A 27,420-nucleotide genomic window follows, 5' to 3' on the forward strand; every position below is an offset into this window, starting at 1 on the left:
TTTCGACGACATGGCGACAAACACACTCTACAAACGCAACTCTTGTGTATTCCTGTGGGCGGAGGTTAGTCAAAAAACTGTTTTAGTGACGTCATTAAAGAAGGAAGTAGAGGGATGTAGTCCAAACTGGCCGTTCGATGTAGGCGACTTCTGTTAAATAAAATATCTCGCTTGGCATTGAACTTTGAGCTTTAAAATTTTACAGATTTTTTAACAACAACATTACACACTAACTAAAGTTTGAAACATGGGATCACGAAGAACGGGACCTTTAATATTTTTGTGGAAACTGTGACACCTCTTTGAGGATTCTTTAATGAATAGAAAGTTCAATTTACAGAATTTATTAGAAATAGAAATCTTTTCTGACATTATAAATGTCTTTACTGTAGCAGCACAACTGTGTTCAACATTGATAATCAATTGCGTTACTCCTTAAAAACGTAACTAATTGCGTAAGTTACTTTTTATGAAAAGTTATGCGTTATATTACTTTTACGTTTTCTCACCTGGGCTTGGCTTGCTTGTTTATTTTTTTAATAACAACAAAAATGTATATATATATATATTTGGCAAATGTTAAGGCCCTTTCACACTAAAAGTGAAATAAATAAGCCTCACACCGTGTCTACACCCGACACGACCATTGTCGCATCGCGCCACGCCGCAACGCTGACCGTTGCAAAGCACTTGGACTATGTCAGAAATAGAACAGGGAATCCGTTTACTGTCGGGAATTTGTTGTCGCACCATGCCATATCCAGTGTAGACAGTATCACTGATTATAATGGGTTCTGTTGTCTTTTGACACGTCGCGCCGCTCGTGTCCGGTGTAGACACTGTGTCGACACGGTGTCAGGCTGAAGGAAATGCATATTTACGCCTGAACAGTAGAGGGCGCAGCTCAAAGAAATCTTTCAGCTGTACTGCCATTCTGGATTAAAGAAGAGTAGGATACAGGAGAATGACGTTCAACACTCTTATTTCAAAATCTAATCTAAAGTAATTTTTGCTTGTTAGTATGGTTGAATTAGATCATTGAAGGTCAGCAGCAAACACATTAGTTAATAAAGTGAGATTAAATACAAAGTATATCTGTGTAATTTATAGTTAATTATTACAGGTTTGCGTTATAATTCTGAGATTGTATTTCACTGTTTTTATTCATTTTGAGGAATACTGAATGTTTTTGTGCGGGTGAGATGAGTAAATGCATGTTCACATTTAGTCTAGAACTACAATAACCATCATGTTCACACAGCACACACAACACCTCTGTACTTTATTATGTACTTTACTATATCTCAACATGGGGACAGGAGAGCTGTCATTAAAAAAATGTGAAAAAGTAACTTAGATATTTTGTTCTAAATTGAAAAAGTAATATGTTACTTTACTAGTTACTTGAAAAAGTAATCCGATTACGTAACTCAAGTTACTTGTAATGCGTTACCCCCAACACTGGTGATAATAATAATAAATGTCTCTTGAGCAGCAAATCAACATATTAGAATGATTTCTGAAGGATCATGTGACACTGAAAACTGGAGTAATGATGCTGAAAATTCAGCTTTTTTAAATCAAAACGTTAATGAATTTTGATATAACTTGTATAGTTATACTGATCTACATGCTCAGAATCGATTCAGATAGCAGTGTGCCAACTCAAAGGTGTTTAATTGCTTCCCTCCAACACGATGAATACACACAAGTGTGTAATTTCAGACCAGAACTGAGACTGTTACTGAGATTAACTGTGCCGTTAGTTCCAACTGCACTGTGATCGGTTTAGGCTTATATAAGCATTAAATAACAGTCATCAGAGAAAACCGGGGCAATACTACTAAGCGTAAAGCAATTGAAACCTACATTTCGAAGTGAATTTGGCCTACTATGATGAGGCTATATCAGCAGAGTGGTCAATTTTTATGCTAGAGGAGGTCAGCCGAAACACATTTGCAGATGGACATTACATAAATCATATAAATAAATATATAAATGTGAATGTGTAATTGCAGGGCCGGTTTAATTCTGGTGTAAGAATAATTCCATGCAGTTTAAAAGCTTGAAATAAACATTTTCAGCTAATAACGGCTTGACATTATCTCTTTTATTCTTTCTCTCTCATCTTTAACGTCCCCAGTGAAAATGAATTTACAGTCTAATTACAGAACACGGCATGTGTGGAAGAGACACAAATCAGCCGTCATTAACAAATGACAGAAAACTGCCATTTTGTAATTGAAGTATAGATCTGAATCGATATTTAGAAGTCCCAGTAGGTTACAGAGCAACACAGGAACGAGTATCTTCTATCTTTGTTATTAACAGAACAAAATCTCGACTGTAAACACGATTTAATTTTATTTATATATATATATATATATATATATATATATATATATATATATATATATAATGGAATTATAAAATAAAGCAAATATATTTAGCAGATCATAGCCAAATGTACCACAAATCTTAATGAAAGTATTAAAATGAATATTTATGATTTAGATGCCCAGATTTTTATAATTAGAATGTCCTTAAGGGATGTAATATTTCAATACCGAAACTCGTCATGCAGTGCGCTGTAAATAATACATACAAAGTAATGTAATGATTTGCTCAAAGCTAATTTAAAAAAGCCCATGAATCAGTTCATAGAGCAATACACACTGACATTTACTCTGTGCTCATTCAGCTCCCTGCCTCCAAAAGCTCCAGCACCAGAATCGGGCGTTCATAGAGAGCTTTGCTATTAAACGCAGCTCTAATAGGCTTTCTCGCCACGCTGTATCTTCTTCCTCCTGCCGGATAGCAAACCTCACACTGTCTATGTCGTCCCCTGCCCCACCCTATCTCGGCTTTTACCTCCGGCCTGTTAAAAATGATATCAGCTCGTGGAGGGCGAGCATTAGCATTTGCATTTTATTGGAGGCATGGAGATTTAGAGCAGTGGATACATCAGCTCTGAGCAGACAGAATTAGTTAACAATGCATTATCTGCCTTTTATGGCGGCCATAATTCTCTCACTCCCCCGGCTAGGGGAAGAGATGGGGGTGGAGGAGGACTGGACGTAACGCCAGACTGCTCGCTCTACAGTGGGGGCTGCTGGGGAGAGGTTGGGCTTTGTTTCTCGAAGCTTTTCTGCGCTTTAAACGCAACCGAGGGCCAAAGAGCGTTGCTGCGCCTTCACGATGCACGGCTCGAACAACAATCCAATAGAGGGGCGATAAGCGCCTCGAAAGGTCATTGCTAATGACGTGACCTTGCGTTCTTAATGACGCCACACATTATACCGCGCTAAAATTCAGCAGAATCATGGCATAATGGCGCTTTTGTGTGCGTTTAGGTTTTTTAGGTTCGGAAAGGGATTTGAAAACGTCTCATATCATACTTCTGAGGCCTATAGGTCTCTGCTCTCTGATCCAAATGAAAGCTACAGCGCTCGAGTGCACTTTGTGTGTGTGCGCTTAGGCAGTTTGGATGGTGGTGCAGTGTGGATCGAACACACTGCTGCAGTCTTCCCCACCCAAACTCCAGCCCTCGACTACAGCTGTTCAGTGGTCCCCTTGACAGCCATTTATTTGAGCTTATGTGCAGAAAAACCCATTGGACCACATGCATCCCAGAAATCTTGCATACAGACTGTATTCGCTGCTTGCAGGCTTTTTTGCTTCAGCAACCACATTCAAAGCATGCACTCTTTGCTTATTGGTAAAAATGTCGCTCAGGAAAGGCAAACCCCAACTTCCTGCATATAGTTCAACATTGTGGGTTTCACCATGGGGATTATGACTTTAATGGGATAATTCTCCAAAAGTGAATATTCTGTCATCATTTACTCACCCTCATGTCCTGTATGACTTTCTTTCTTCAAAATATCTTTGTTTCACAAAAGAAAGTATGTCATACAGGTTTGATGACACTCTTAAAAATATAGGCTCTTTATGTCATCTATGGTTCCACAAGGAACCTTTAACATCCATGGAACCTTTCCATTGCACAAAAGGTTCTTTATAGTGCAAAAAGGTTGTTTAGATTTTTAAAATGTTCTTCACACCAAGAAAAAAAAAATGGTTCTTTTAAAAACTGATCACTAAAAGGTTCTTTGGGGAACCCAAAATGGTTCTTCAATGGCATCATTGTGAAAACTCCTTTATTTTAAAGAGAGTATAGAATTAAATTTTCTTTGGCGAACAATCCAACATTTCAACTGTATTTTGTTCCCATTTCGAAATTTGTTTGGCAAACTATCCATTTAAACTCGCTCATAAAATGTACTAAGCTAATTTATTTCAATGGTATTTTGTTCTCATTCACAGTACTATAACGATAAAGTTTATTAAAAATAAATAAAAACATTCTAAATTTAAAAAAATAAATAAATAAAATGAGTTCACACCACAACTATAATAGACTCTTTTCACATTTCTGTGTTTCTCAGAAGCGGAAGTCGTCATCGTTGGGTAAACATTTATTGCAGTGAATGAGAGCCGACATTAAATATATTTTTTTGTGTTTCTATTTGCGCAAATAGCAAAAGAAAACCTCCACAATAGTGTTTTCACAACTTTCAAAAAGAGGGAAAAAATAAAGAGAGATTGATAACAGCAGTCAGAAGAGAGAAAGATGTAATTTTTACCGTCACTCCCATAGCCGCTGTATTAGAAACACCCTCACAACAGCGTTAACTTTTTCTTCTTTTTTTTGTTATTTAATGCAAATACTAAATATAGTGTTATAAATGTACATATATTTTTTTAAAAATTAAAATATAAAAAACTTTGCAGGATTTATGATAGGCTATTGATGACCATTAAAACGTGTCATCACAATCTGTGAACTATAACGACACAGAGGAACAATATCGTTGGAAACACTTTCTTTCTGGACGATTTTTTCCAACTGATGAATGATAAAAACTTTGATAGCCAATCAGAATCCATCTTGCTGTAAAAGCACTCAAACATTTAAATCAGCAGACAAAACTGCAGCACACGCTTGGAATAAACAGAATGTGCGGTGGTGGACAATATAGATATGTTGTGAACGGGTTTTTAGGTGTATTTTTGTCATATTTCGTTACTTCGCCTCTCCTGATCTTACATTCCTTGAGTCCTGGTAGAGCAGAGCGAGTGTGACAGCTCTCCGGCGCTCCATAAAGCATAAATGCAGCCTCTCAGCTATCTACTGAGACTTCTGCTCCCCGGGGCTTAAAATTTACTAGTGACCTCTGCATTCCATTTCAGAGCTGAACCGCTTCCCCTTTTCCCCTTTGGAAAATTCCACTGCCACTGAGGTAGTCGAGAAATCGGTATTAAAGGGAGGGGTTCCGGCTCAGACGCCACCTCTCCTCAACTCTGGACTGTGTGGAGCTGAGGCCACGAAGGAGCTACAAGTCACATTCACAATAGTCCAAATGTCTGGAGATACAAAAGGAAGAGGCTGAACTGGAAGTCTTTAATGTGGCTAAAATCTGAAGGGCAGGGCTAATGCCTGTGCAACAGCATACCGTCATCAGAAATATATAACTGTGATAAAATTACAGGGGGAAATTGTAATGTTTTGCATGGGGAAGTTGCATGAAACTGAGTGGATATTACTGAAATTGTCATTAAACCACATCAAAACTAGGTAAAAATAGAGAAAAGTAGATATGAGCTCTCAAATATAATTGAATACAATGAATACGATGCATTTATAAGCCAAATATTTCACTTTGAATTAAATATGCCCAAGAATCCTTATTCTTCTAGATTTTAACATGCTATTATTACTTTATAATCCCTATGCAAACTGTTTTTTAATCAGTAGAAACAAACGGGCAAGAGTTGCTCCATTATGACATCTGCTGGTAAACATCAGCACTGCTTTTCAGGTCAAACTTGTTACTGCACTGCAATGACAACTGAACTAAATGGGATGTTGCATATATCATTGGTTAAAATAAATGGTTTGAATTGGGTTTTCTCACAAACATTGCATTTAGTGAAACTTGCATAATCTCAGTACTACAATGAAATTTATTTAGTATGACTTGAGTCAAAAAGCCAGGGTTTAGGGTTTCCAAAAAAGATCAACTGTTAGTGTTGAAAACTAGATTTACTACAATTTGGTACATGACATTAAAAAAAAGGCTGTGCACATAACATAGAAAAAGACATCTATTGTTGCACATTTTAAAAACAACTGCTAAAACTGATTCATCTGTGGAAATGATCATGGCAATCCAACAAAAACCATACCAAAAAAGGTAACTACATGTTCAACCCTGTTTAAATGTTTAAAACTTTTCCCCCCCATTACAAACAACTCCATCGCAAACAACCTTTCCCACTATTCTACTGCCAGTGGACTGTGTCCATACTTTTAAAATAAAACACTTTTCCTGTTGTAAATGATCTCAAAGGCTGTCAATGTAAGTAGCTTTGTTCAGTGGCTCTGTAAAAGAACAAAAAAAAAACACTACAGAGCACAAAACTCCAGTGTAGTCACGTGACCTTGATAAACACCATTTTATTGAGTCAACTCTAGGTTAAAAAAGTAATAAGAACCCAATATATGTTTAATCTACCACGTGAATGAGGACAGCTGAGTTCATGAGGTCAAACAGGGAATGTGTTCACCAAAATCAGCCACAAGAGGGAGTATATCGGTTAGACTTGCAGAGCAAAATGAATAAAAGAAAAAAAGTGTGTGGAAACTGATAAAAAAAATGTCCCATTTCACACTCAGGTGATGACGATTGTCTGCCCTCCTACTAGCAAGAGTGATACGTTTAAAGATTAAGAATGGTTAAAAAGGGCCAATTTTGACACTAGAAGAGTTATATAATTTTTATACAGGTGTTAGATGGAGAAAGTAAAAAAAAAAAAAAAAAAATGCCAATAACTAATTGTCCTAATTTTAATCTGGGCAAGTAATCATAAGGTAAAGTTCTGTAATGTGGCTTTACTGACAATTAGAAGCCAAAAAAAAAAAAAAAGATTATAAAATAAATCACAGATTTTGCCCCACATGGGTCATTATTACAGTAAAAAAATTGATACAGCAAAATTCTTTCTACCTGATTGCAAAAACCCTTTATCCAGCGTTACAGATAAACGCTGAACCTCAACTGATTTTTTTCAGTCATGTCAGCAATACTACGAAATCAACTGAGAATAAAGTTTAAAGGTTGGCATGTACGGTTTTCATCGTTTCACATCTACACTAGCACACAACACATCATAAGAACATAGTTGTAGGGGCACAAATACACAAATAATGACAAAACAGAAGGAAGATCAGAGAGAGAGTAAGAGAAAAGAGATCACATTCCACCGCTCTCTGCTGCAGCCACAGTTCGCCATGGCCTTTGGGTTTTTGTCTGGTGAGTGATGCTGTTTCATGAAGGGTGGACAGAGGTTGTCAAGGTGGGCAGTAACCTCCATTACTCGCTGGCTGTTTCTTTTTCTAAATGGTCCGTTAAAAGTTGGCTATGAGAGTGTCACCGGTGCGACAAAGGGCACAAGGTTTGGAGGATTCTGTCTTTCCTCCCCCTTATGCCGTTTAAACTGCTGTGGCACTCTTTTCCTTCTTATCGCCATCTTCATGCCAGGTCAGACGCTCCTCGTAGAAGGCAATGACGATCTGTGGGCACTTGTGATTGGCTTCCTTTGCAAGCACAAGGTCTGCCTCATCAGAGTCCTTCCTGTGGTGGGACATCAGTGAAAATTTGCATTAAGTGGACAGTTGCACAAGGTTATACATCATCCTGCACTGAATCAGCTCCAAACTGAAAATCACATTAAAATTCTTAAATACACTTGTAAGTCAAGGCTTCTTGCACCAAATTCATTTAGGAGAGCTTAACCAGAATTTAACACCTGTTTATAAAGATGTCTGTAAAGACCTCATGATTGGATAAACTCCAGATACTAGAGCAATGATTTTGTATACATTCACTGCATACTGTACTGACATAAAAATCAGGGTTTCTGCAGGAAAAAAAAACGTTAAGACCTTTTTTAAAACCTGTGCAAATAAAATTCTGTCGATTAAGTCGATAGAGCAAACATGCTCAATACAATCTTAAATGACGTCACTCAGGTTCTTTTACTTAAACCGGCTGGGGCACATTCAACTTTAACAGGGTAACTGCAAGTTTAAAATACACAAGACGTTTTATTCAGTATTGAAATTAGTTTATGTAATAAATGTATCAATATACACAAATTTCTAGAATTTGCTGATACAATAATAATGTGTTCAAAGAAAGGAAATAAAAAGATTATTGTGCCGTCACTAGTAAAATCTATATATTGAATGTGTTAAATTACGTTCTTGGTCTTTGCCTCTTGTGACAGGGCGGCCCAGAGAGAAGCTGCAAGAGTTTAGATTCAATTAAAAGGCAGATTTAGTTTATTGTGCAACCTAAATACCAATACCTTAAAAAAAAATTATGCATAATGCTGAATTTTTAATTATAAACAATTATACACACTGGGACACTTACTTTGAAATGCTTATGCTTTACTACTGCCAGCTGCTCATTCAAAATGATTGAGATAAAATATGCCCTTCAACAACCATCTTCAACACATTACAATATAAACACCCTACAGTAAAGATATCATCAACAGTGGATCATAAGAGTTCGATTGGCATAAATGTGTGGTATGAACTCCTCTGAAACTGACCCTGAGGAACATTTTTACTTCAAATGTGAAGCTCTCATTTATTTAAATGATAGCCCTTTTGAAGTTTAATAATCAAATTAAGCTGTATAGCGGTTCCAGTCTGTCCCCAAATTTAAGACTTTTGTTATACCACTTAAGATATTTAAGACATTTTATGGCCTTAAATTCAATCAAACTGAATTAAGACTTTTTAAAGACCCCCAGAAACCCTGAAAATATATTCAACCCTAAGAAGCCATGCATCATATTTGACCACAGCTTTATATTAGAAATGTTGGTCAGAGATGGTCATTTACAAATTGGTGAAAACAGTGAACACAGAAATATGCAAAAATACAGATTTTCATCATTTATTACATTTTAATTTATCATTTATTGTATTAAGCTAGTGTACAGCTAGTAGCATTTGACCAATGGAACCTTTAGGCAGTAGACAAGTAGGATAACATTATAATGCATGCTATATGATGCAAAAGGCTACATGCAATAAACACTGTATTTTCTGCCTCAGTCTATGAAGAGAGATCATAAAAGATCATTTGGACATCATTTGAAAAATGTGAAAGTTTTTGGACTCAGTAGCCGCTTTTCCACCGTCGGGCTGAACGGTTCTAAGATCAGCAAGGAACAGTTCTGGTTATGTTTAGGGATGCTCCGATCCGCCTTTTTCGCTTCCGATTCCGATACCGATCCGATATTCAAGTAATAATAAAAAAAGTGCTAAATTACCTAATAAACTGTATGCCTCACTGTGTGGAAGAAACTGGGATCATTCTTTTGTGCGTCTTTTGTAACTTAAACATTACTTTCCTAACTCTGTAAAACCAAATAAACAGACACAAATGTAGTGAATTATTTATTAAATAATTGTGCATCAGTGCAACAACTGTAAATAAACCAATAGCTTCACTACGCGACACGCAGTTTGAATGCTGAATTGAGAATGACTGACAGGCACAGCGGAGGGAGGCATTTACGTGAACTTTAATTTAATGACTTAAATATTTATCTGTACCTCAAATTAAACTATGGAATGGCTTCAGAACACTTGGAATATAGTGCACGAAAACCTTATGGTGCTTTTTAATGCTTTTGTGCCTTTTGTGGGGCTTAACAATAACACAGAATAGTACACGCACAATATCGGATTTGGATCGGTCCCATCCAGTCGATACCCGTTCCGGCAAAAATGGCTGTATCGAAGCGGATACCCGATCTGAGTATTGGATCGGTGCATCCCTAGGTTGTGTTTCCATTTGAGCTTGGTTCGGCTTGGTAAATTTACAGGTGTAAATAGGTGTAAAATTGAGACAAAAGAATAATGGATCTTCAGTCTCGCACCGGGCAGGGATGTAAATGTGAGCAAAGTTCAGACAAAGAAACAATAACGGGGCAGTTTGCATGAAATCAGACATAATACCAGGTGTAAATGTGGCCATTGACACTATTGTCCTAACATCCATCTCAGGTGATCCAATCACAATTGGTCAGGTGAGATACATCCTTGTCATTAACATGTCTATTGAGACCGTTTGTGATTATATTTAAATCATATATAAATGCTGAATATTTAGCAGTTCTGAATTCATGTTTTAACAGAACATGTTTTTCCTGCATTGAAAATATTTAGCGGCAGCCAAAATGAAAATTTGTCCTGCCAAAGATTTGTTTGATAATTTAATGGGACGATATTTGCCGTTCTGCAGTACCAGTACCTGCTGATAGCCGGCTGCTATAAAATGTGTTTTTGCAGCGTTGAGATGTAACCAATCATTGGCATATCTGTTGAGCATGTCAAAGCAAAGGCTAATCAGATTAGTCAGAATCTATTCAACACCACTGGAAACACAAGAGATTTCGTTCAGAGCAAGTTCCTTTCATTATAACCGACAAAGTATGAACACGTCAGTAAGAGAATCATTGCACAGCATAAACAGCTTCATTGATTATAGCGGGAATTTTCGCAAGAATGCAGCTTTGTGTACCTCATGTTGAACTCAAGTAATTGACAGCTTCAGTGATTAAAATAGCAGTGATCTTTGCTCGCTTTCTGTATATAATATATATTTTCATGCTGCTAACAACACATTGCAAAGTTTCTGGATTGACAACTGTATTTAAATGCGCAATTGACAGTGATAACCAAAGCAATGGAAGAAACAAAATCTGATACTGTATGTAAAATTATCTGTGCATTATGCACAGATTGACTTTTTCCATGTAAACATTGTTGTTCATTTTATTACAAACCTTTCACATATAAATTTACAGATTTTTAAATATAAAATAGTTCTAAGCACCTTGTTTGATGATGTCCTGACAGCGATTATTTTTATTTCATGAATAAACAGGTTAATATTATCCCTTTAATATTATTAAGTTAATATAACAGTTTGTAATATTAGCTTAATAATAAGTTAATATTACAAACTGTTTTTTTTTTTTTTGCATTAATTTTGAATTTATTATTCAGTGCTGGGCTCAGAGTTCACATGGGTAGGGTACTTTGAACTGTGTATGGATGACCATGGCTGCCGCCACCACCAAAGACCATTTTTGATAGAGAAAAAAAACATTTAACTATAATAGGGTCAGATTTGTGGTTTTTTGTTTCTAAGCTCTGACTAGGAGAGTTTCATTGAAATAAATTGCTCACCACTTCATAAGGAACATAAGGTCTCCACAAGAGTCTGTTGCTCCAATAATCTTCTCAGGCTCCAGGCCTCGCTCAAACCCTCTTGCTACAAGAATCTCATCCTAGGAAGAACAAAGGCGATGATCATAAACCCTAAAATTACTCAAACTACATCTTATTTTTATACCACCTCATTAAATACACTGGCTACCACATGACACAACGTCACTTAAAGCAAGTAATGATTTAAGAAACATATTTTAGAATTAATTGCGGGGGTATATTTGTAATATCAAGTTGGATATTGCATGATAATTACATGCAAATGAAGCTTGAGTATGGGCTCATAAACTTTTGTTAAGCCCGTACCTCCTTTTTCTTTTTGGGTTTGCTGCCACTCCCGTTCTCTTCCTCTGAGTTTTTCCTCTTGCTTGTGCTGCTGCTGCCGCTACTGTCTTTGGGACGGGCCGAAGAAGAGCCTGTGCTGGAGGGCTTGCTGCTGGGTGTGCTTCCACTGCTTCCCTTTTTATAGGTCTTCATGAACTCTGCGATTAGCTCTGGACAGTCCAGGTTTTTTTCCGGTTCCCATGTGTTGTGTTTGCTGCAAGACAATGTACTATTAAGGATGAATTAAGAACATTGTATTTCCTCATATCATGTGTGCATGAAATATGCTAACAGGAAGTTCACACACCATTACAAAATTGCCAAGAATTGAGTGTTCTCCAAACTAATTTCTTAAATGATTTGTTTTAGACAGGTCCACTGCATCTCAGTGTAAAAACGACTGATGACTTTAAGACTTTTACCTGCACTAACACACCCCACATCTTCCTGAGATGTGAAAACAATGAAAACAGCGATTGCCCTATTAGACACCCTTAAAGGGTTAGTTCACCCAAAAATGAAAATTCTGTAATTAATTACTCTCCCTCATGTCATTCCAAACCTGTAAGACCTTTGTTCATCTTCAGAACAGAAAATAAGATCTTTTTGATGAAATCCGAGAGCTTTCTGACCTTAATATTATGAAGGGACAAGAATACTTTTTATGTGCAAAAACAACAAAAATAACGACTTTATTCAACCATTTTTTTCGGTGTCAGTTTCTGACGCTGTTCACGTGAGCACCACGAATGCTGGCTAATAATGAGTTGGCGTTCTGACGTTGTGTCACTGTGTTTACAACATGAACGGTGACAGAGACTGACACGGAAGAGAAGAAATTGAATAAAGTCGTTATTTTTGTTTTGTTTTTCGCACACAAAAAGTATTCTCGTCACTTCACAACATTAAGGTTGAACCACTGTAGTTACGTTGATTATTTTAACGATGTCTTTACTACCTGTCTGGACCTTAAATGACAGTATAACAGTCACGTATTTCGAACCCCTAAGTGAAGAATGAAAAAGAACTTTGCCATAAGTATATCTGGGCCTTCAGATTATTGTAAAGGGCAATGAAGACTTACTCTGTAAAGCCTTTCCACTTGAGGAAATATTCCACACGGCCTTTCACAACTCTCCTGTCCAAGACCTTCTCCACTACATACTCTTCCTCATCTGAGGAAGCAGCCTCATCATCTTCACGGTTCTGGTTCTTCTTTCCCATGGCTGATTCTAAATGTTTTTCCTATGAGCTAATGTGACCTGTGTGGCTCCCTGGTCTGGGGAGGAAAGTGGTCAACTGAAAAAAAAAAAAAAAAAAAAAAAAAAGAAAAATAGTAAGATTATGAGTAAACCATAAAAGATTACAAAGACTAAAACTCTGTTTAGGTGCATATCCACTGCAAATTTTGATCAAAATAATCACCTTGTCAAGAAATAAATGTAAATCCATTAAGTCGTACAAGTAAACATATGGGAAAAAAACATCCGATGTCAAAATAATCTGTGCATTAGGTCTTGCACACCGTGTTCTAACCAGATGCAAAGCATTAAGATTCCAGCAACAAGCAATCCACACCAGACACGACAAATTCACTTAAGAACCATGTTTGGTCATTTAATCGAACATTCACAATGGTGTTTACATGCCTCTCCGTGAGCTAGTATAAGCACATGGATTTCTCTTCAACGATATCAGTCTACGTCACATATAGTGACACCATGGCATCTGAACAATAAGGAGTTACCCGGGGCATTTCAAACTTCAGCGTCATTCCGGAATTTGTTAAGTACGGATCTACGCTCCTACCTACTCCCACAAATATGGAAATAGCATCGAAAAGAACAATGGTAAGTTAATAAAACTCACAGCCAATCAGAGTAGCGTGTAGGCGGATCACTCTCTGCAGGCACACTGCACTCACAATGAAACCGACAAGTACATAAATTCATAAATATTTTACACCATTTTAACATTATTAAAAATACATACTGAGTGACTAAGACAATCTTCATCACAGAATACATTTGTTTGCTCACCCTGAGTTGACAGCTTGAAAGTTCTTGTTTACGTTAATTTATTTACAAGATCTAAGGTAAATTATCCATTGTTGCTTTCTGTATGGCTATCTACGGCAAACAAAATGATATTCAAACTCACATAAGATGCTTTAAACATTAAATAAAGCACATAAACAGTACCTGAGATTAGCATTGTCATACTTTGTATTAGGGCTGGGACGTATTAGGAATGCTATTTCATGCATTCCGACTTATTTACACTGTTAAAGAGTTGCATTCTCATGCTAAACATGGCCAAAGTTTCAAAACACGAGTTGGACGTATGACGTTCAGTGATTTCTGTGCCAAATACTCTACTTCGGTACAGGGTTCGGAGAGTTTATATCGAGTCCTGTATGATGGCAAAAGAGAGCGGAATTCCTTATATAGGCACTTCTCCCTGATAAGCGTGTGCACACACATCACCCAGAGCAAGAGCACGCCCATCAACGCGCTTCATTCGGGATTTCGAAGCTGAGAGATGGCTGTGTTCCAATTCAGGGGCTGCACCCTTTGAAGGCTGCATACATCATCAAGGCAGTCTCATTTGAGAAAAATAACCATTAGATTGTAACGTAAGAAAGAAATTACAGTATTTTACACCTCACAGTGATTATCAGTCAATTTTATTATGGTTACTTTTCTTAAATATGACATCCTTGATGAAGTATTCAGCCTTCAAATGTGACCTCCGGAGGACGCAGCCTCCGAAATGAGGTGCAGCTCCCGTCACCAAAGGAGTGTGTTTTTGGATGAGAGGGAAAGACTACCTCTTTCAGCTTCCCAAAGAACCCAGCATTAGGGGAACAGTGGATGAAGTTTGTTTTTCCGGGGCAGCAACGGGGTTGTGCACGTATGTTTGTTTGTTCCTGGGAATTTGGTGACGAATACTTTGTAAACAAGTCCCAGTTTGGCGCTGGATTTGCAGATCGCGGGTGTAGAGTAAAGCTGCTCTGCTTTTTTCGGAAAGACTCGGTTTAGCCTATCTATCTTTTATAAATATGACAAAACTAAAGACTTTTCGGAGATATGAAGGATGCATTGTTACTCTATATGTACTCAAGATTAACATGAGATTGGCAGAAACCGTGTGTGATACCCCCCCCCCTTTAAGAGTTAAGGTTAAAACTTTTGTTACCTTAACTGCAATGGCAAAAGTCAGTATTTGTTTTTGTCCACTCACCTACAGTCCTCTGTTGTAGGGCGTGACCTCTTAAAATGCAGAGATGATTCTTGATCACAGCATTCAGAGCTCCCCTAAGCAAATAAAGTTCATTGAAACATCTGCATTTAAATATATCCAAAATGTATTTAAAACAAAAAAGATAAAACTTTGATTTTAAAGTGAAACACACCCACTGATCTAATAAAAACAAATTTACAGACATCTATAGAAATATACAAACAAATGCCTTTGACTTGAGGAGCTACAAAATCATTTAAGGATTAAATGCATAATAACAATGTAAACAATACATTTTAGTAAACAATTATTAATCAATAAAAGGCGAAAAATATATTGGTTGCACACACACTGTTATCAAAGCTAAAGCAACAACAGTGCATGCTGAACACTTTATATTAAATTCTGCAATTATATTGGTGCATTGGGATGTAGTTCCCATATTCATTTACCAAGACGCTTATTTAACCAACCTTGCACTAGAATTGCGATAAACCAGCCATGTGTTCTTATCTTCATGTCATGAAGGATTTCAGCGAGCAAGGTTAAACAATGTGAAACACTGAGCAGCCCAACACAGCTCTCACGTTTTCATGCTTTCACATCTCATATCATATCATATGCTAACTTCCAATGCATGTGTTTCAAAATACACAACATAAACAATATCGGATTTAAATGCAGTGATAGCTGCACTGCTAACATTTAGCTACAAATCTCCCATTGATTACTACGGTTTGCCTCGCTATAAGCTCATTCTGCAAGAGCAACAAAACAAAGATATAAAACAACATGCTTGAGAAATAATTCCATGCGTTTGCTGGTGTGATGTTTGTTTACAAAGAACTATAAGCTAGCTCAAGGAGGCAATGCCTGCAAAAACAAAAAACAAGGCTCAAACGATGCTCCGCCGCACATGATAGCAGGCTAATTTAGCTCAATTAGCATACACACTTTTTCTTGGCGTCTAAACGCTACAAGCAAAGCATTCACGCGTTTATTCGCATTTATTTGAATGTTATCGTCGTGCGCGCTAACACACCGAGCCTTTGCTTAGCAACAGCGCGGGCCGAGCTGAACAGATTTCACCTGATCTTATCATGTTTAAACGTAACAGCGACGGCGCAGGTCTTTTCCAGTGCAACGAGAATCTACAATAACATATTCTGATGTTAATGTGGATGATTATTTTATACTTACTGAGATATTTTTCGATGTTTTCCTATTCGTGTTGGATAATGAGGCTGAGGCGGCGGCGGCTTTTTCCCTGCACACAGGAGTTTGCTGCCTCTCGCGCATGCATCCGTCCAGTGGCGAGTCCAGCCAATCAGCATGCGCCTGTGCTAGACGCTCTCGCGCCAAAAACAGCCTCACGCGCATACAATGGGATGCGCACGCGTCGCAGGGCTACCAAAACCTACAGTTTTTGCTGAAAATTTCTGATAATTTTAAAATTATTTTAGGGGGAAAAACATATTTTCGATGAGAGGCACGAGTGTCTAATAAGGGGTTAAAGTGATAACGAAGCTATGTGAGTGAAATTATTAATTGTAAATTATTAAACCCTCATATATATATATATGAAATAACATGTTTTTTATTATTTAAAAAAACGTACTGTTTTTTATAATTATTATTATTTTTAGAAAAGTTTGCGATCAAACGGACGAAACCTCTTGCTCTCGGGATTGATTTGAGTCTCAGCCAATCAGACATCGCCAAAGAGCAAAACAAAAGCATTAGCGGGAACAGTAAACCAATCATCGTCTGTAGTAGGAGGGGCCTGTTTACAGCCACGCTATTTATGGTATCTCCCCCAATTCTCAGTGTGTGTCTCACCGACAAGCGTGTGGCGCAGCACGGACAGAAACAGTCGGAAGGATGTCCAAGGAGGTAGGTTGGCTTCAATAATACAGTTATTTAGGAGTTATAAAAATATATTGTAAGCAATGTTGTTTTGGTCGTTTGAGTGTTTTTCCATTTAACGCGGACCTCATTCGTGGCTCTTTGTTAATGCAAATAGCGTGTTCGAGCCGCCATTTTAACTCTTGTATAATGCACACATTAGGCCGCATGGTTACATCGAAGGTCGTGTTCATAAAAATAATAGTCTCTTTGTTTTAATTGCTCAATCGCCGTATCTATAAATGTTTGCATCTATTTATTGCCACCAGTGTCTGGCTGGAACAGAGATGCAATTACAAATAGGCCGCATGGTCCGGCACCAACATGGCGGAGGTGTTTGTTCACCTTCCTTTAATAGTCTGTTACCCCAATGAAGCTTTGCGCATGAATAGTGTTAGTTTAATATCTGCTGCAGATAACAGACACGATGCACAGCTATAATGTTACTAAATTATTATGGATTGTTTTCAGGGCCAGCCACGTGAGCCAGAGCAGCTGCGGAAGCTCTTCATTGGAGGGCTCAGCTTTGAAACCACTGATGATAGTTTGCGGGCACATTTTGAACAATGGGGAACCTTAACGGATTGTGTGGTAAGCTTCTTCCACCTTATCTATATAGTTATGTAATAAGTACATCTTTTTTTTTAATCTAACTTAAGATTGAGTATTGTGATTTTTAAGGCTGCTGTGATGACCACTAGGTGTTTGACCCTTACGCTTATGTGATGCTTTTAGGTCATGAAAGATCCAAACACCAAACGCTCCAGGGGCTTTGGGTTTGTCACATATTCCAGCGTGACTGAAGTCGACGCCGCTATGGATGCACGCCCCCACAAGGTCGACGGTAGACTTGTGGAGCCCAAACGAGCCGTGTCTCGAGAGGTGAGGACTTTTGTAATGTAAAAGCTTCAATAAAGATATGCATGAGTGCAAATGCCTAATTGCATGTATGTTTCAGGATTCCAACAAGCCATTTGCTCACACAACCGTGAAGAAGATTTTTGTGGGTGGCATTAAGGATGACACTGAGGAGAACCATCTTCGCGACTACTTCGACGTGTTTGGAAAGATTGAGGCCATTGAGATAATGGTTGACCACAAGACTGGAAACAAAAGGGGCTTTGCCTTTGTTACGTTTGACGATCATGATTCTGTTGATCGTATTGTCAGTAAGTGCTATCATTCGGTTGTCGACTTTTTAATATCTTAATGTTGTAGGGTTTTAAAAATTAACCCTGGTGGATGTTTCCCTATTAGTTCAAAAATACCACACTGTGAATGGGCACAACTGTGAAGTCAGGAAAGCTCTATCTAAACAAGAAATGCAGAACACTGGCATGAACATGAGAGGTAAGTTTGTTCATGGGTCTGTTTCTACCCCCCCTTAATATACTGTGCTGTATTAATGATAATGATATTATTATTTATTTATTTATTTTTTATTTTTTTAATGAATCTGTAGGCCGTGGTGGTGGTGGTGGTGGAGGAGGTGGAAACTTCAACAGATATGGCAATAACGGTGGCTACAACAATGACTTTGGAGGTGGTGGTGGCGGCGGTGGCAACCGCGACGGATACTTTGGAAGAGGTACATGCCAAAGTGGACATTTGAAGAGTTTTGAATTGTATATTTGCTTTTTATAGAGACTTAACACCTTTTTCACAATCATGTTGCAGGCGGTAGAGGAGGTAATGGTGGTGGTGGAGGTGGTGGTTATGGAGGAGGTGACTGCTACAACAATGGATTTGGTGGAGATGGTATGTTTTCTTTTAGTGGTTTGAAGATTTAACTGATTGTAAATGTTAAGTTTGGTATCATTTGACTTTTAACCATTTTTATCTATTCCTAGTTTCTAATAAGGTAAACTTGGATATTCACATTTTTTTGTTGCAACTGAGTACCATGAACGCAAATCAACAGGCTAAAGAACAATGAACTTTTGCCTATGGTTTTGACAAATGCCACACCAAAAACTAGCCAAAGTAATTTTGCAGTATTAAAGACAAGTAAACGCTTTAAACAAGAACAAACCAGTTAGCAATCGCATAAATACACTGAACAAGGATGCAGATGAAGTAAACGGTTAAGATTTTCAGGTGGGTCTAGTATTCGGGTACAGAAACTGTAGTCAAATGTAAAAACTGCACTTTATAAGTTACTTTATAAATGTTGTACATTACAAATGGCTACAGAAGTTATTCAGTCACGATCAGCGAGTGAATTTTCTTTGTATTTTTATTGTGGATTAACGTTAAACAGATGACGGCTATATATTCTGCTCTCCCACTGATCCAGTTTAATGCGTTAACTTTGTACGTTCACTTTAGACAACCAACAGTTAACAAGGGTATTTTGATATTTGTGTATTTGCCAGTGCAGGAAGACGTTTAAAAAAAAAAAAAAAAAAAATCTCCATTCAGTATTTGCACGCTATATGAGACATGACTTTCTGTGCATGTGCTTTAAATGTGTGAGCAACACAGAAATGAAGGGAGAAATCACATTAAAATGCCAAAAGAGGAATTGAAATTGGTATCCGATTCCAGAATTGGAATCAATTTTCAATTCCTAACCCGAATGTTAAGTAAATATTCCTGTGACCTTTCTCCAGGTGGTTATGGTGGAGGTGGTGGCGGCGGTCCTGGTAACTATGGTGGAAATCGCGGCTATGGCGGCGGTGGTGGAGGAGGACATGGTTATGGCAACCAAGGTGGAGGTTATGGTGGTGGTGGAAACAGCGGTGGTGGCTATAATGACAATTACAACAATGGCAATGGAAACTTTGGAGGTGGTGAGTACACGTCAAGCTTAACTTGAAATTTATTTGTGCCTGAATTGTCAGTAGTAACGGTGTATGTGACTTAAATTTTCGCAGGCAACTTTGGAGGTGGCGGCGGCGGCGGTGGTGGAAGTGGTAACTACAGTGACTTTGGCAACTATAACAACCAGCAGTCCAACTATGGTCCCATGAAAGGAAACTTTGGAAGTGGTGGCGGAGGAGGAAGGAACAGTGGCCCATATGGTGGTGAGCTCTTCATAATGGTCTTCTACACATGTTCCTTTTGGTTTAAGTCTTGTTACATGAAAAGAGTATACTAAATTTACTATGTCTGTTCTAGGTGGCTATGGAGGTGGATCAAGTGGTGGATATGGTGGTGGCTCTAGTGGTAGACGGTTTTAATCTCAGAAAGGTTTGTTTCAAATTCTGCTGTCTACTTGAAATAGACTTTGTTTCAGATTACTTTTTACAGGGTAACAGTACCTATACGTTAGTCTTGGACTGAATGCTCTTCATTAAACTGTAACATTTGCTGTACATCTGGTGTAGAAACAACCCTCAGGTAGTGTGCAGCTTAACAATTGTTGTTCATATTGTTCAACAGGACTGAGTGCTTTAGGAGAGGAGAGCAGGAGAAGTGACAGGGCAGATGCAGGTTTACATCCCTAGATCTGCTCAGCCAAACAGGTTTGGCAGATTTACAGCTGCCACCAGAAGAAGTGTACAGTAGCGCTATCGTGTGTGGGACATCATGAATTTGTCATCATGCAGACTTATTTTATATTGTCTATTGAGGAAAAAGCATTCCAATGAGGTTTTATGTAGAATTACTTTCAGTCGTTATGGTTTTGATTTTTATGGTTTTGATTTATGTAACCAATCAAGGTGAAATAAAACATCACTTTTGTTTTTTTTAAAGATGTGCTGTATTAGTCGTTTTTGGTTTCTGGGGGTTTTTAGTGTAGTACCTTTTGAACTTAATGGGAGTTTCTGTGAGCCTTTTTAGTAGTAAGTAAATCTTAGACTGTCCTGGCTCTTAAAAAAAAAAAAAAACAATAAAAAAAAAAAATCCATTCTCAAGTTAAATGGTAACTTGAACCGAGGCATAGGCTGTTTAATGCAAATGCCTAGAGTAGTGTACATTTGGCTACATATCAGTCTAGCCATGGGAGCAAGCTGAGAGAGGAGTAGCAAGATCATCGCCCTGTGACGAAGCAGAGAGCAGGGAGTACAGGGCGCCACTCAAAGACTAGCAGGCAGCGCTTTAAAAACTCCTGTAGGTAAGAACAGACTTCTCCACTACCGCTGGTAACTGTAAGAGTTTTATTAGCTGAAGCTGTACAGTTAAAGAACTTCCCATTCAGTGTTGTGTATATTACAGAGGAAGTAACTGAAGTCAGCATAGTTTGGTGAAAAAGATTTTTATTAAAATTAAACCTTTTAATGCATGCCCAATATGTTTTCCCCTTATGTTCTGTATTTAACTTGCTGACCATGATACTCTTGCTTTTTCAGGATCTGATGAGTGAAAATCATCTCTTGACATGAACACATTTTTGTCCATCTAAACTGGTGCTATTATAAAAGGTAGTTGGTTTTGTAATGCAATATTTTCATGTTTACAGTCTCGCACAGTCTCAAACTTTTTCCTCTCTCTTCTAGGACCAAGAGGCAGCTGAATAGATTTATTTTTTTATACCTGTGGTTTTTACCTTTTTTACCAATAAAACTTTTAATGCTACAAATGATGTGACTGGTTGTCTTTGTGTTGAACCCATTTAATGAAAGCTTGTTTAATTTGTATTTGACATATAACACTGATTCAAAGTTTTAGACCAATGCTGTAATGTACAAAAGTGTTGAGCAAAATCCTTGGAGTTGGGTCTATAGACCCAAAAACAGCTTGAAAGTTTTCTAAGCCTAAAGTGAAAAATCTTTCTCTGAACTTCTGTAGTCATGAATATGTTGTGTAGTTGTACTCTGCTCTACATTACTGTGTGTAATCTCTTTACAAAGAGTTTGTTTTTATCCATTCATCACAAATTATTTGAAGTAATTGAAATTCATTGGTCATAAATTTAGTTTTCTCCATCTGAGGTGACTTAAACCTTTTCATAAAAGTTCATTCACCCTCGAGTGCTGTATTCCGTGGCACCAAGTAAATGTTGCCGTCATTAGTTTGTTGTAGTGAATACTCATCAACTGAATAAGGGTGTCCCTCCTCATCACGTAGCTGTGAAAACACTTGGGTGTAAAGATCTGAGAGCCGACATTTGATAATGGTTAGGTTTTGCTGAAACTCCAGTCTCTCTCTGGTTAAATGTTCTCTTTGGGCTCTAAGATGTCCCAACTCATTCTCTAAATGCACAATATTCTCCAGCTTCCTTTTGCGGCAATTCTGAGCTGCAACTTTGTTCTTCCCTCGTCTGCGAATGTCCCTCACGAGTGCCAGTTGAGTGTCGCTCAGTGTGAATTGGGTCAAAAGCTCATTGAAGTCATCCACTGGTAGGTTCACAATCTTTTCAAGGGAGAACGGGATTTTTAGAGCGAGGGCTCGCCGTTCATCTCTGCTCAGGGGTACAGGAATGCTGTTTGATTTTGGCTTTGGGTACGGACCCTGATATGAACCTGGTCTTGTTAAACCTGAGCTATTTAGTTGTAGATCATGCAGCGCTGTGGGTAAAACCGGTTGCTTCATTGAAGCCATTGGTTGGTAAGTCTGCTGGTTGATAGCTTGCATATTTACAGCTGTGGGAAAAGATGCTCCAGGGTACGAGCTGTAAGACTGCTGGTAGTCGGCAGACCCGAGCAAACTAGGCCGCATGCGATACTGTTCCCCAATACCTTCGATTTCATTTTCAGCATAGCCCATCGTACCATCTGCAGGCACATATGTAGGCACTCCATGCACCCCATTCTCAGGAGAAGCAAGCGGTGGGCTTGAACCAAGCGACAAACCGGAATCTGACTCCAGATCATCTGTGCAAACTTGTTTGAATTGTCCTGCACTATGAAGGTTGATAACGGCATCTTTCGCAATCCCATGACTGCGCGTTGCCATGTTCATGTGCTCCAAAAGACTCATGAGAGGTGGATGAAGAGCTTGCGTATTTGCAAGCATTCTGGGGGAACCATGGCTGCCATGGAGGCCATAGTGCATATCCATGTGTGGGTTCAAACGCTGATAGGGTGGCATCATTTCTGGGTATGCGTTTTCATAAACACTGGCAGGATGGGCATCACAAGCAGCTGGAATGGATTCTGGCTGGGGTTGACTCATCCCGAACCCCCCTTGAGAAACCATGGGCTCCATGGACAGGTATGGGACTGCTTCAAAAGGATTCTCATTGGGTACCTCAAACTCCTGTGACAAAAATAATGTTTTAATAAGAGGAACTTCCAGTTGGTGATTCAAATCAAACTCTTTTACAATAAAACACTATGGAAACCTAGTAAAGCAAGGTTTGATTTCAGTAACAGTTGATTTGTGCTGCAGAGGAGGGTTGTATTCAGTCAGCTGCTCTCTACAGGACCAGCCCACCTGGGTGAATGTGCCACCCGTAGCTTATGCAGGTCTTACTTAGGAGCGCTCGGGTTTCATGTCGAAACAGATGGTCATTGTGCTATGCAGGGGGCTGTCGGCAATATACAGCAGTCACCCTCTTTCTCTGTCTGCCTTTATCCTCGCATCACTCAATTGGCCCATTGTTGCAGATCGTAGCTAAGCTCAATGTGTGTTTATAGAGGATTCAGCGTTAGAAAAATGTTATAAGGCCACCGTTTCATTAAGGCAGCTTGCACTCTAAAACGATTGACTAACCTACCACTAAATAATCAGATGTTTTCTTGAGTTTGGGCGTTTGTGCATGTAAAAGAGGAACCTGGTTGGGCGTTCCAGTGTACCGACCTGAAGTTCTGTGATGGCCATCAGTTCCTGCCAGGCCAAGTCCATCTCCAAATGCTGGGGGGAACGATGTGCCCGGAATCCAGTGACATTGGTGGACATCGACACCTCCCCATGCAGTCTTCCAGAGTTTGCCAATCCCTTGAAATGAAATGCAGTAATCCACAAACTTGAAATGGGATTGTTACACATGCAAATGTATGTATTTTCCACTTAAAATATCTAAAAATACACTGCAGTATATATATATATATTAGAGAGGCACCGATATATCAGCAAATAATTGGTATCGGCAGGGCGGATATATCCTGTCAATCAAAAGAGGGCAGGAAAATGCACTGCATTTGGGCTTTGTGTAAAAATGCTAAGAAACCAGTTTGTTCAATATTAATAGTAATTATATGAGTTAATAACATTCAGGAAGTTAAGAAATAAAAATATAATCTTCAGAATTTAGTTAATGTGTGTTAATATTAACTTGAGTAATGTGTTCATGTTAACTGATATCAGTTACTCTGAAACAAGTTGATGAAATGGAGAGAATACATTTTTTATTTGCATTTCTTTCAAATTATAATTATTAATTATAATGAAATTATTAATTTAAAAGAATGTATAAAAGGCAGAACTCTACCGTATCGGTAGAGAAATTCAGTATCGGTGCATCTCTATATATATATATATATATATATATATATATATATATATATACATATACATACAGTAGACGAGAAAGGTTAACAATATTTCCCTTCATTTAATTCGTTTTTTCTTTTAATTTTTAATCAAAAGATATTTTTTACATTATTCAAAATTACATTTTATTTGTCTGTATTTTTAAGTTTAAAGTAAAAATCTGCTTGTGCAGTAAGACAAAATATGCTTGTAAAATAAATATTAAATATACATTCTCATGAGTTTTATTTTGAATTATTTTTCTTTACTGAAAGGACAAATTAAAGTCATTTTTGGCTGTGTATTAATACATTTTACAGCATTCATTCATATAGAGAAAATTGTTTTATTTTTCTCGCTGAGAAAACGGCTGATTTATAACATATTTTTCCTCATATAGATACTCACTTCACAGCTGATCCTCAGGGGAAGTACACCGTTGACTGCTGAACACATTCAGGACAGACTCCTGATGCAGTAAATCAGTCTAAAACATTAAAAGAAATCATTTTGCAACTTTTTGTATTTGTCGAACATGCAAGATATAAAAGACACACAAACAAAGCTAGCGTTCACATAACGGGTAATATAGGTCAGTTGTGACCACATGCCAACAATCTTTAAAAACAAGTCTTGAGTACATTTCCATCTACTTAAGTTACTTCATAACTTCACAATATAAACCTTAATAATATATCTTTTTTTGAAACTGTTTCCCTTCCCATGTGCTCCAAATGTCATGTTGTGTCACTGGAAATGAAGTTTCGTTGGGCTGGATTTGTCCTATCAGCTGGCTTTTCGAACAGTAATGTCAACCCTTGATAAGACAATCTTTCGGGAGCCAGCCTGTTCTCCAGTAAACGAAGGCAGGGGCCTAACCACAGACATCAGAATGTCAGGAAGACTTTCTCAGTACACTCCTTCATGTTGATAATAAATGAGCTGATGTTTAGTGATACATAATATGCATTAGCAGTCATTCCGGTTACCATTGTGTTTTATCCTCTTTATATGATTGTGTAAAACAGATTAAAACTTTGCCTCATTAACTGGTGGTTTGTTTTATTGGTGCTATACTGAAGCCTTTTTATACACAACAACTGCTTGAAATTTTAACGTCGGGACCCTGTTAAATCGGGCATATATTCTGGTGCAATAAAAACAATGCGACTTTGCATTCAGATGTCATTCTGCTACCATTTGCACATAAGATTTAACTCTACCGATAAGAAAAACTGCTGTTATCTTTCTAATTCAAATGAACAATTTTACAAAACAGTAAAAATTTATTTTAAATGCTGGTTATTTTTGTAAGAAGCAATACCCATTTTAATCAGATTTGAAAGCTGTTCAGTCTAGCTAATTGTAAAAATATTGACTGAGATGTCAGGTACAAGGTTGACAGGACGTGGCGACAATAAAGCTGTATAACATCTAACGGTTTGTCATTTCGTGTGTGGTGAGATATTTAACAAAACACTTCTTTCCTTTTGTCATATTGAGGGTAAAAGACATATATCCTGCCTTTACCACGGTGTCTAGCTTATTTCCTTTGACTAGTTTCTGAAATTTTGAGGGGACAGGGCTGCGGGACCGGCCTGCCAAGTTTCAACATCAGCTGTGGTACTAACCGCTGTGCCAGTGTACAGAGCCAACAGTAAGCAAGAAAGATGAAAAGTTCAACAACATTTTCTTCGTTTAATACATTTTTCTCTCTCATTTTTTAAACTACACTCTATGCATTGCAACATTTTTGACAATCAAAAAGTGACTGTGGTGGTCTAATGAAAAATAAAGAAAGTTTAGACCAAGAAATAACCATGCGCATATTTCAGTGTCTTCAACGAAGCATCACAATTATTTTTCAAAAGTTCAAAAGTTTCAATAAAATGATCAAGTTCATAACTTACATTCAGTTTTTGAAGCAACAAAAAGTTAACACTCTTTACATTTAATGTCTTTAGAGAGTTTTCATGACTACAATCATGACTCAAAAACTCTAAAAATGACATTTAGAATCTTGAAGATTCTAAATCAGAATTGTACAATATCTGTCACCATCTGCCATATTTACTGAAAAAAACTTCCCAACAAACCCTCAAAAAAGATGAAAAGACAAACTGTACCTTATTAGCATTTCCTCAAGCACTGAGCTCAGATGAAAAAGTCTTCACAATATCATATTATCCTGTGAGCAGAAACCACTGACCCCTGTGTTAAACTGCAGAGTGAAAGAGTTCGCTGCATGCTCTCAGTTTTGAACTAAGTGTGCATGCGCTCAACCTGTCCTCTCTCATTCACTCTTTCTCCCACTCACCCTGTCTACTTTTGGCTGTCACTCACACAAATGGGATGGGTCTATGGGCGATGCAAGCAGGTTTCCTGTAAAGCACCCACACTTTTTGCCCTCCTAAATGCAAAACTTGCACTTTAATATGTTTAAATCATGTTGCCCACAAAAAAAAGACCAAACAAGATTAAGCCACGGATATATATATATATATATATATATATATATATATATATATATATATATATATATATATATATATATATATATATATATATATGAAGCTCATGCCTGATCCTGTGGACTTCCCAGACTAAATATAGACTCAGGCCCTTCAGATTGTGGTTTATGGATAAGTGATTCATCCACAGTTTTGGTGTGTACATTTCCATCACAAAATCACTTCCTCAGTATGAACCATGTGTTTCATGGGGTGCAATAATGACCTGAGGAGATCATGTAAAGGAAACCCAGTGTGAGGGATGTGGTTTGAACGCAGACGCTACGAGCGGGCGCACCTGGAGTTAAATCTGGGATTGCTGTGCAGAGGAGGGGCTGTTTTCTGACTTGCTTTAGTAGGGATGGAATGTACACCTTCAACAGGTAAGAAAGGCCACATTGTTCCTGTATCTGCTGCACAACCACAAACAGCCAGTGAAAGCGGGGGGACGGGAGGGTGGAAGAGCGTGTCTTACATTGCAAGTGACCATTCGAGTCCTTGCTGAAGTCCCTCCGAAATCAGACACATGGGACAATCAGCACGATTGTTCAGGCACAATTGTCAGGCGAGGTGAAAGGATGTGTTTTCCTTGTTCATTTGAAGTGCTTAATTTTATTTGACCGATGCCTTATCATGTTACACCCTCTCTCTATAATACAACTCTTTAAGAGCGTTCAGGTGCATGATGGTCCACAA

General features: G+C 38.0%; 3 protein-coding genes across 9 annotated transcripts; 1 reads left to right on the top strand and 2 right to left on the bottom strand.

Annotated features, from left to right (window-relative positions):
- Window positions 1–6,087: 6,087 nt before the first annotated feature.
- cbx5 (chromobox homolog 5 (HP1 alpha homolog, Drosophila)) lies at window positions 6,088–16,420 on the bottom strand. Of its 3 annotated transcripts, none has more exons than XM_048178980.1 (6): window positions 16,151–16,237; window positions 14,951–15,024; window positions 12,792–13,006; window positions 11,690–11,921; window positions 11,342–11,442; window positions 6,088–7,697 (listed from the first exon to the last, which is right to left on the bottom strand). In XM_048178980.1, the coding sequence occupies exons 3-6, from the start codon at window positions 12,929–12,931 to the stop codon at window positions 7,556–7,558; spliced, it is 615 nt and encodes a 204-aa protein (XP_048034937.1). In that variant the 5' UTR covers window positions 12,932–13,006; window positions 14,951–15,024; window positions 16,151–16,237; the 3' UTR covers window positions 6,088–7,555. The 3 variants fall into 3 exon arrangements, with proteins under 3 accessions (XP_048034937.1, XP_048034936.1, XP_048034935.1); XM_048178979.1 differs by lacking the exon at window positions 16,151–16,237 and adding an exon at window positions 15,424–16,053; XM_048178978.1 differs by lacking the exon at window positions 12,792–13,006 and having other exon boundaries at window positions 16,151–16,420.
- A 236-nt stretch (window positions 16,421–16,656) lies between these two features.
- On the top strand, window positions 16,657–21,376 carry hnrnpa1b (heterogeneous nuclear ribonucleoprotein A1b). 4 transcript variants are annotated; one of them, XR_007183067.1, is made up of 12 exons: window positions 16,657–16,843; window positions 17,327–17,446; window positions 17,591–17,737; window positions 17,814–18,024; window positions 18,113–18,205; window positions 18,318–18,443; window positions 18,533–18,613; window positions 19,468–19,647; window positions 19,732–19,881; window positions 19,976–20,047; window positions 21,151–21,222; window positions 21,298–21,376. XR_007183067.1 is itself a non-coding variant. In XM_048178961.1 (11 exons), the coding sequence occupies exons 1-10, from the start codon at window positions 16,832–16,834 to the stop codon at window positions 20,035–20,037; spliced, it is 1,182 nt and encodes a 393-aa protein (XP_048034918.1). In that variant the 5' UTR covers window positions 16,657–16,831; the 3' UTR covers window positions 20,038–20,047; window positions 21,151–21,376. The 4 variants fall into 4 exon arrangements, 3 of the variants coding, with proteins under 3 accessions (XP_048034918.1, XP_048034917.1, XP_048034919.1); XM_048178961.1 differs by having other exon boundaries at window positions 21,151–21,376; XM_048178960.1 differs by lacking the exons at window positions 21,151–21,222; window positions 21,298–21,376 and adding an exon at window positions 20,240–20,553 and having other exon boundaries at window positions 16,666–16,843.
- A 16-nt stretch (window positions 21,377–21,392) lies between these two features.
- nfe2 (nuclear factor, erythroid 2) lies at window positions 21,393–26,592 on the bottom strand. 2 transcript variants are annotated; one of them, XM_048178958.1, is made up of 4 exons: window positions 26,341–26,592; window positions 24,623–24,701; window positions 23,543–23,680; window positions 21,393–22,999 (listed from the first exon to the last, which is right to left on the bottom strand). In XM_048178958.1, the coding sequence occupies exons 2-4, from the start codon at window positions 24,668–24,670 to the stop codon at window positions 21,758–21,760; spliced, it is 1,428 nt and encodes a 475-aa protein (XP_048034915.1). In that variant the 5' UTR covers window positions 24,671–24,701; window positions 26,341–26,592; the 3' UTR covers window positions 21,393–21,757. The 2 variants fall into 2 exon arrangements, with proteins under 2 accessions (XP_048034915.1, XP_048034916.1); XM_048178959.1 differs by lacking the exon at window positions 26,341–26,592 and adding an exon at window positions 24,899–25,840.
- Window positions 26,593–27,420: the final 828 nt, after the last annotated feature.

Source organism: Megalobrama amblycephala, linkage group LG24 (genome assembly GCF_018812025.1).
Source record: "Megalobrama amblycephala isolate DHTTF-2021 linkage group LG24, ASM1881202v1, whole genome shotgun sequence".
Classification (NCBI taxonomy): domain Eukaryota; kingdom Metazoa; phylum Chordata; class Actinopteri; order Cypriniformes; family Xenocyprididae; genus Megalobrama; species Megalobrama amblycephala.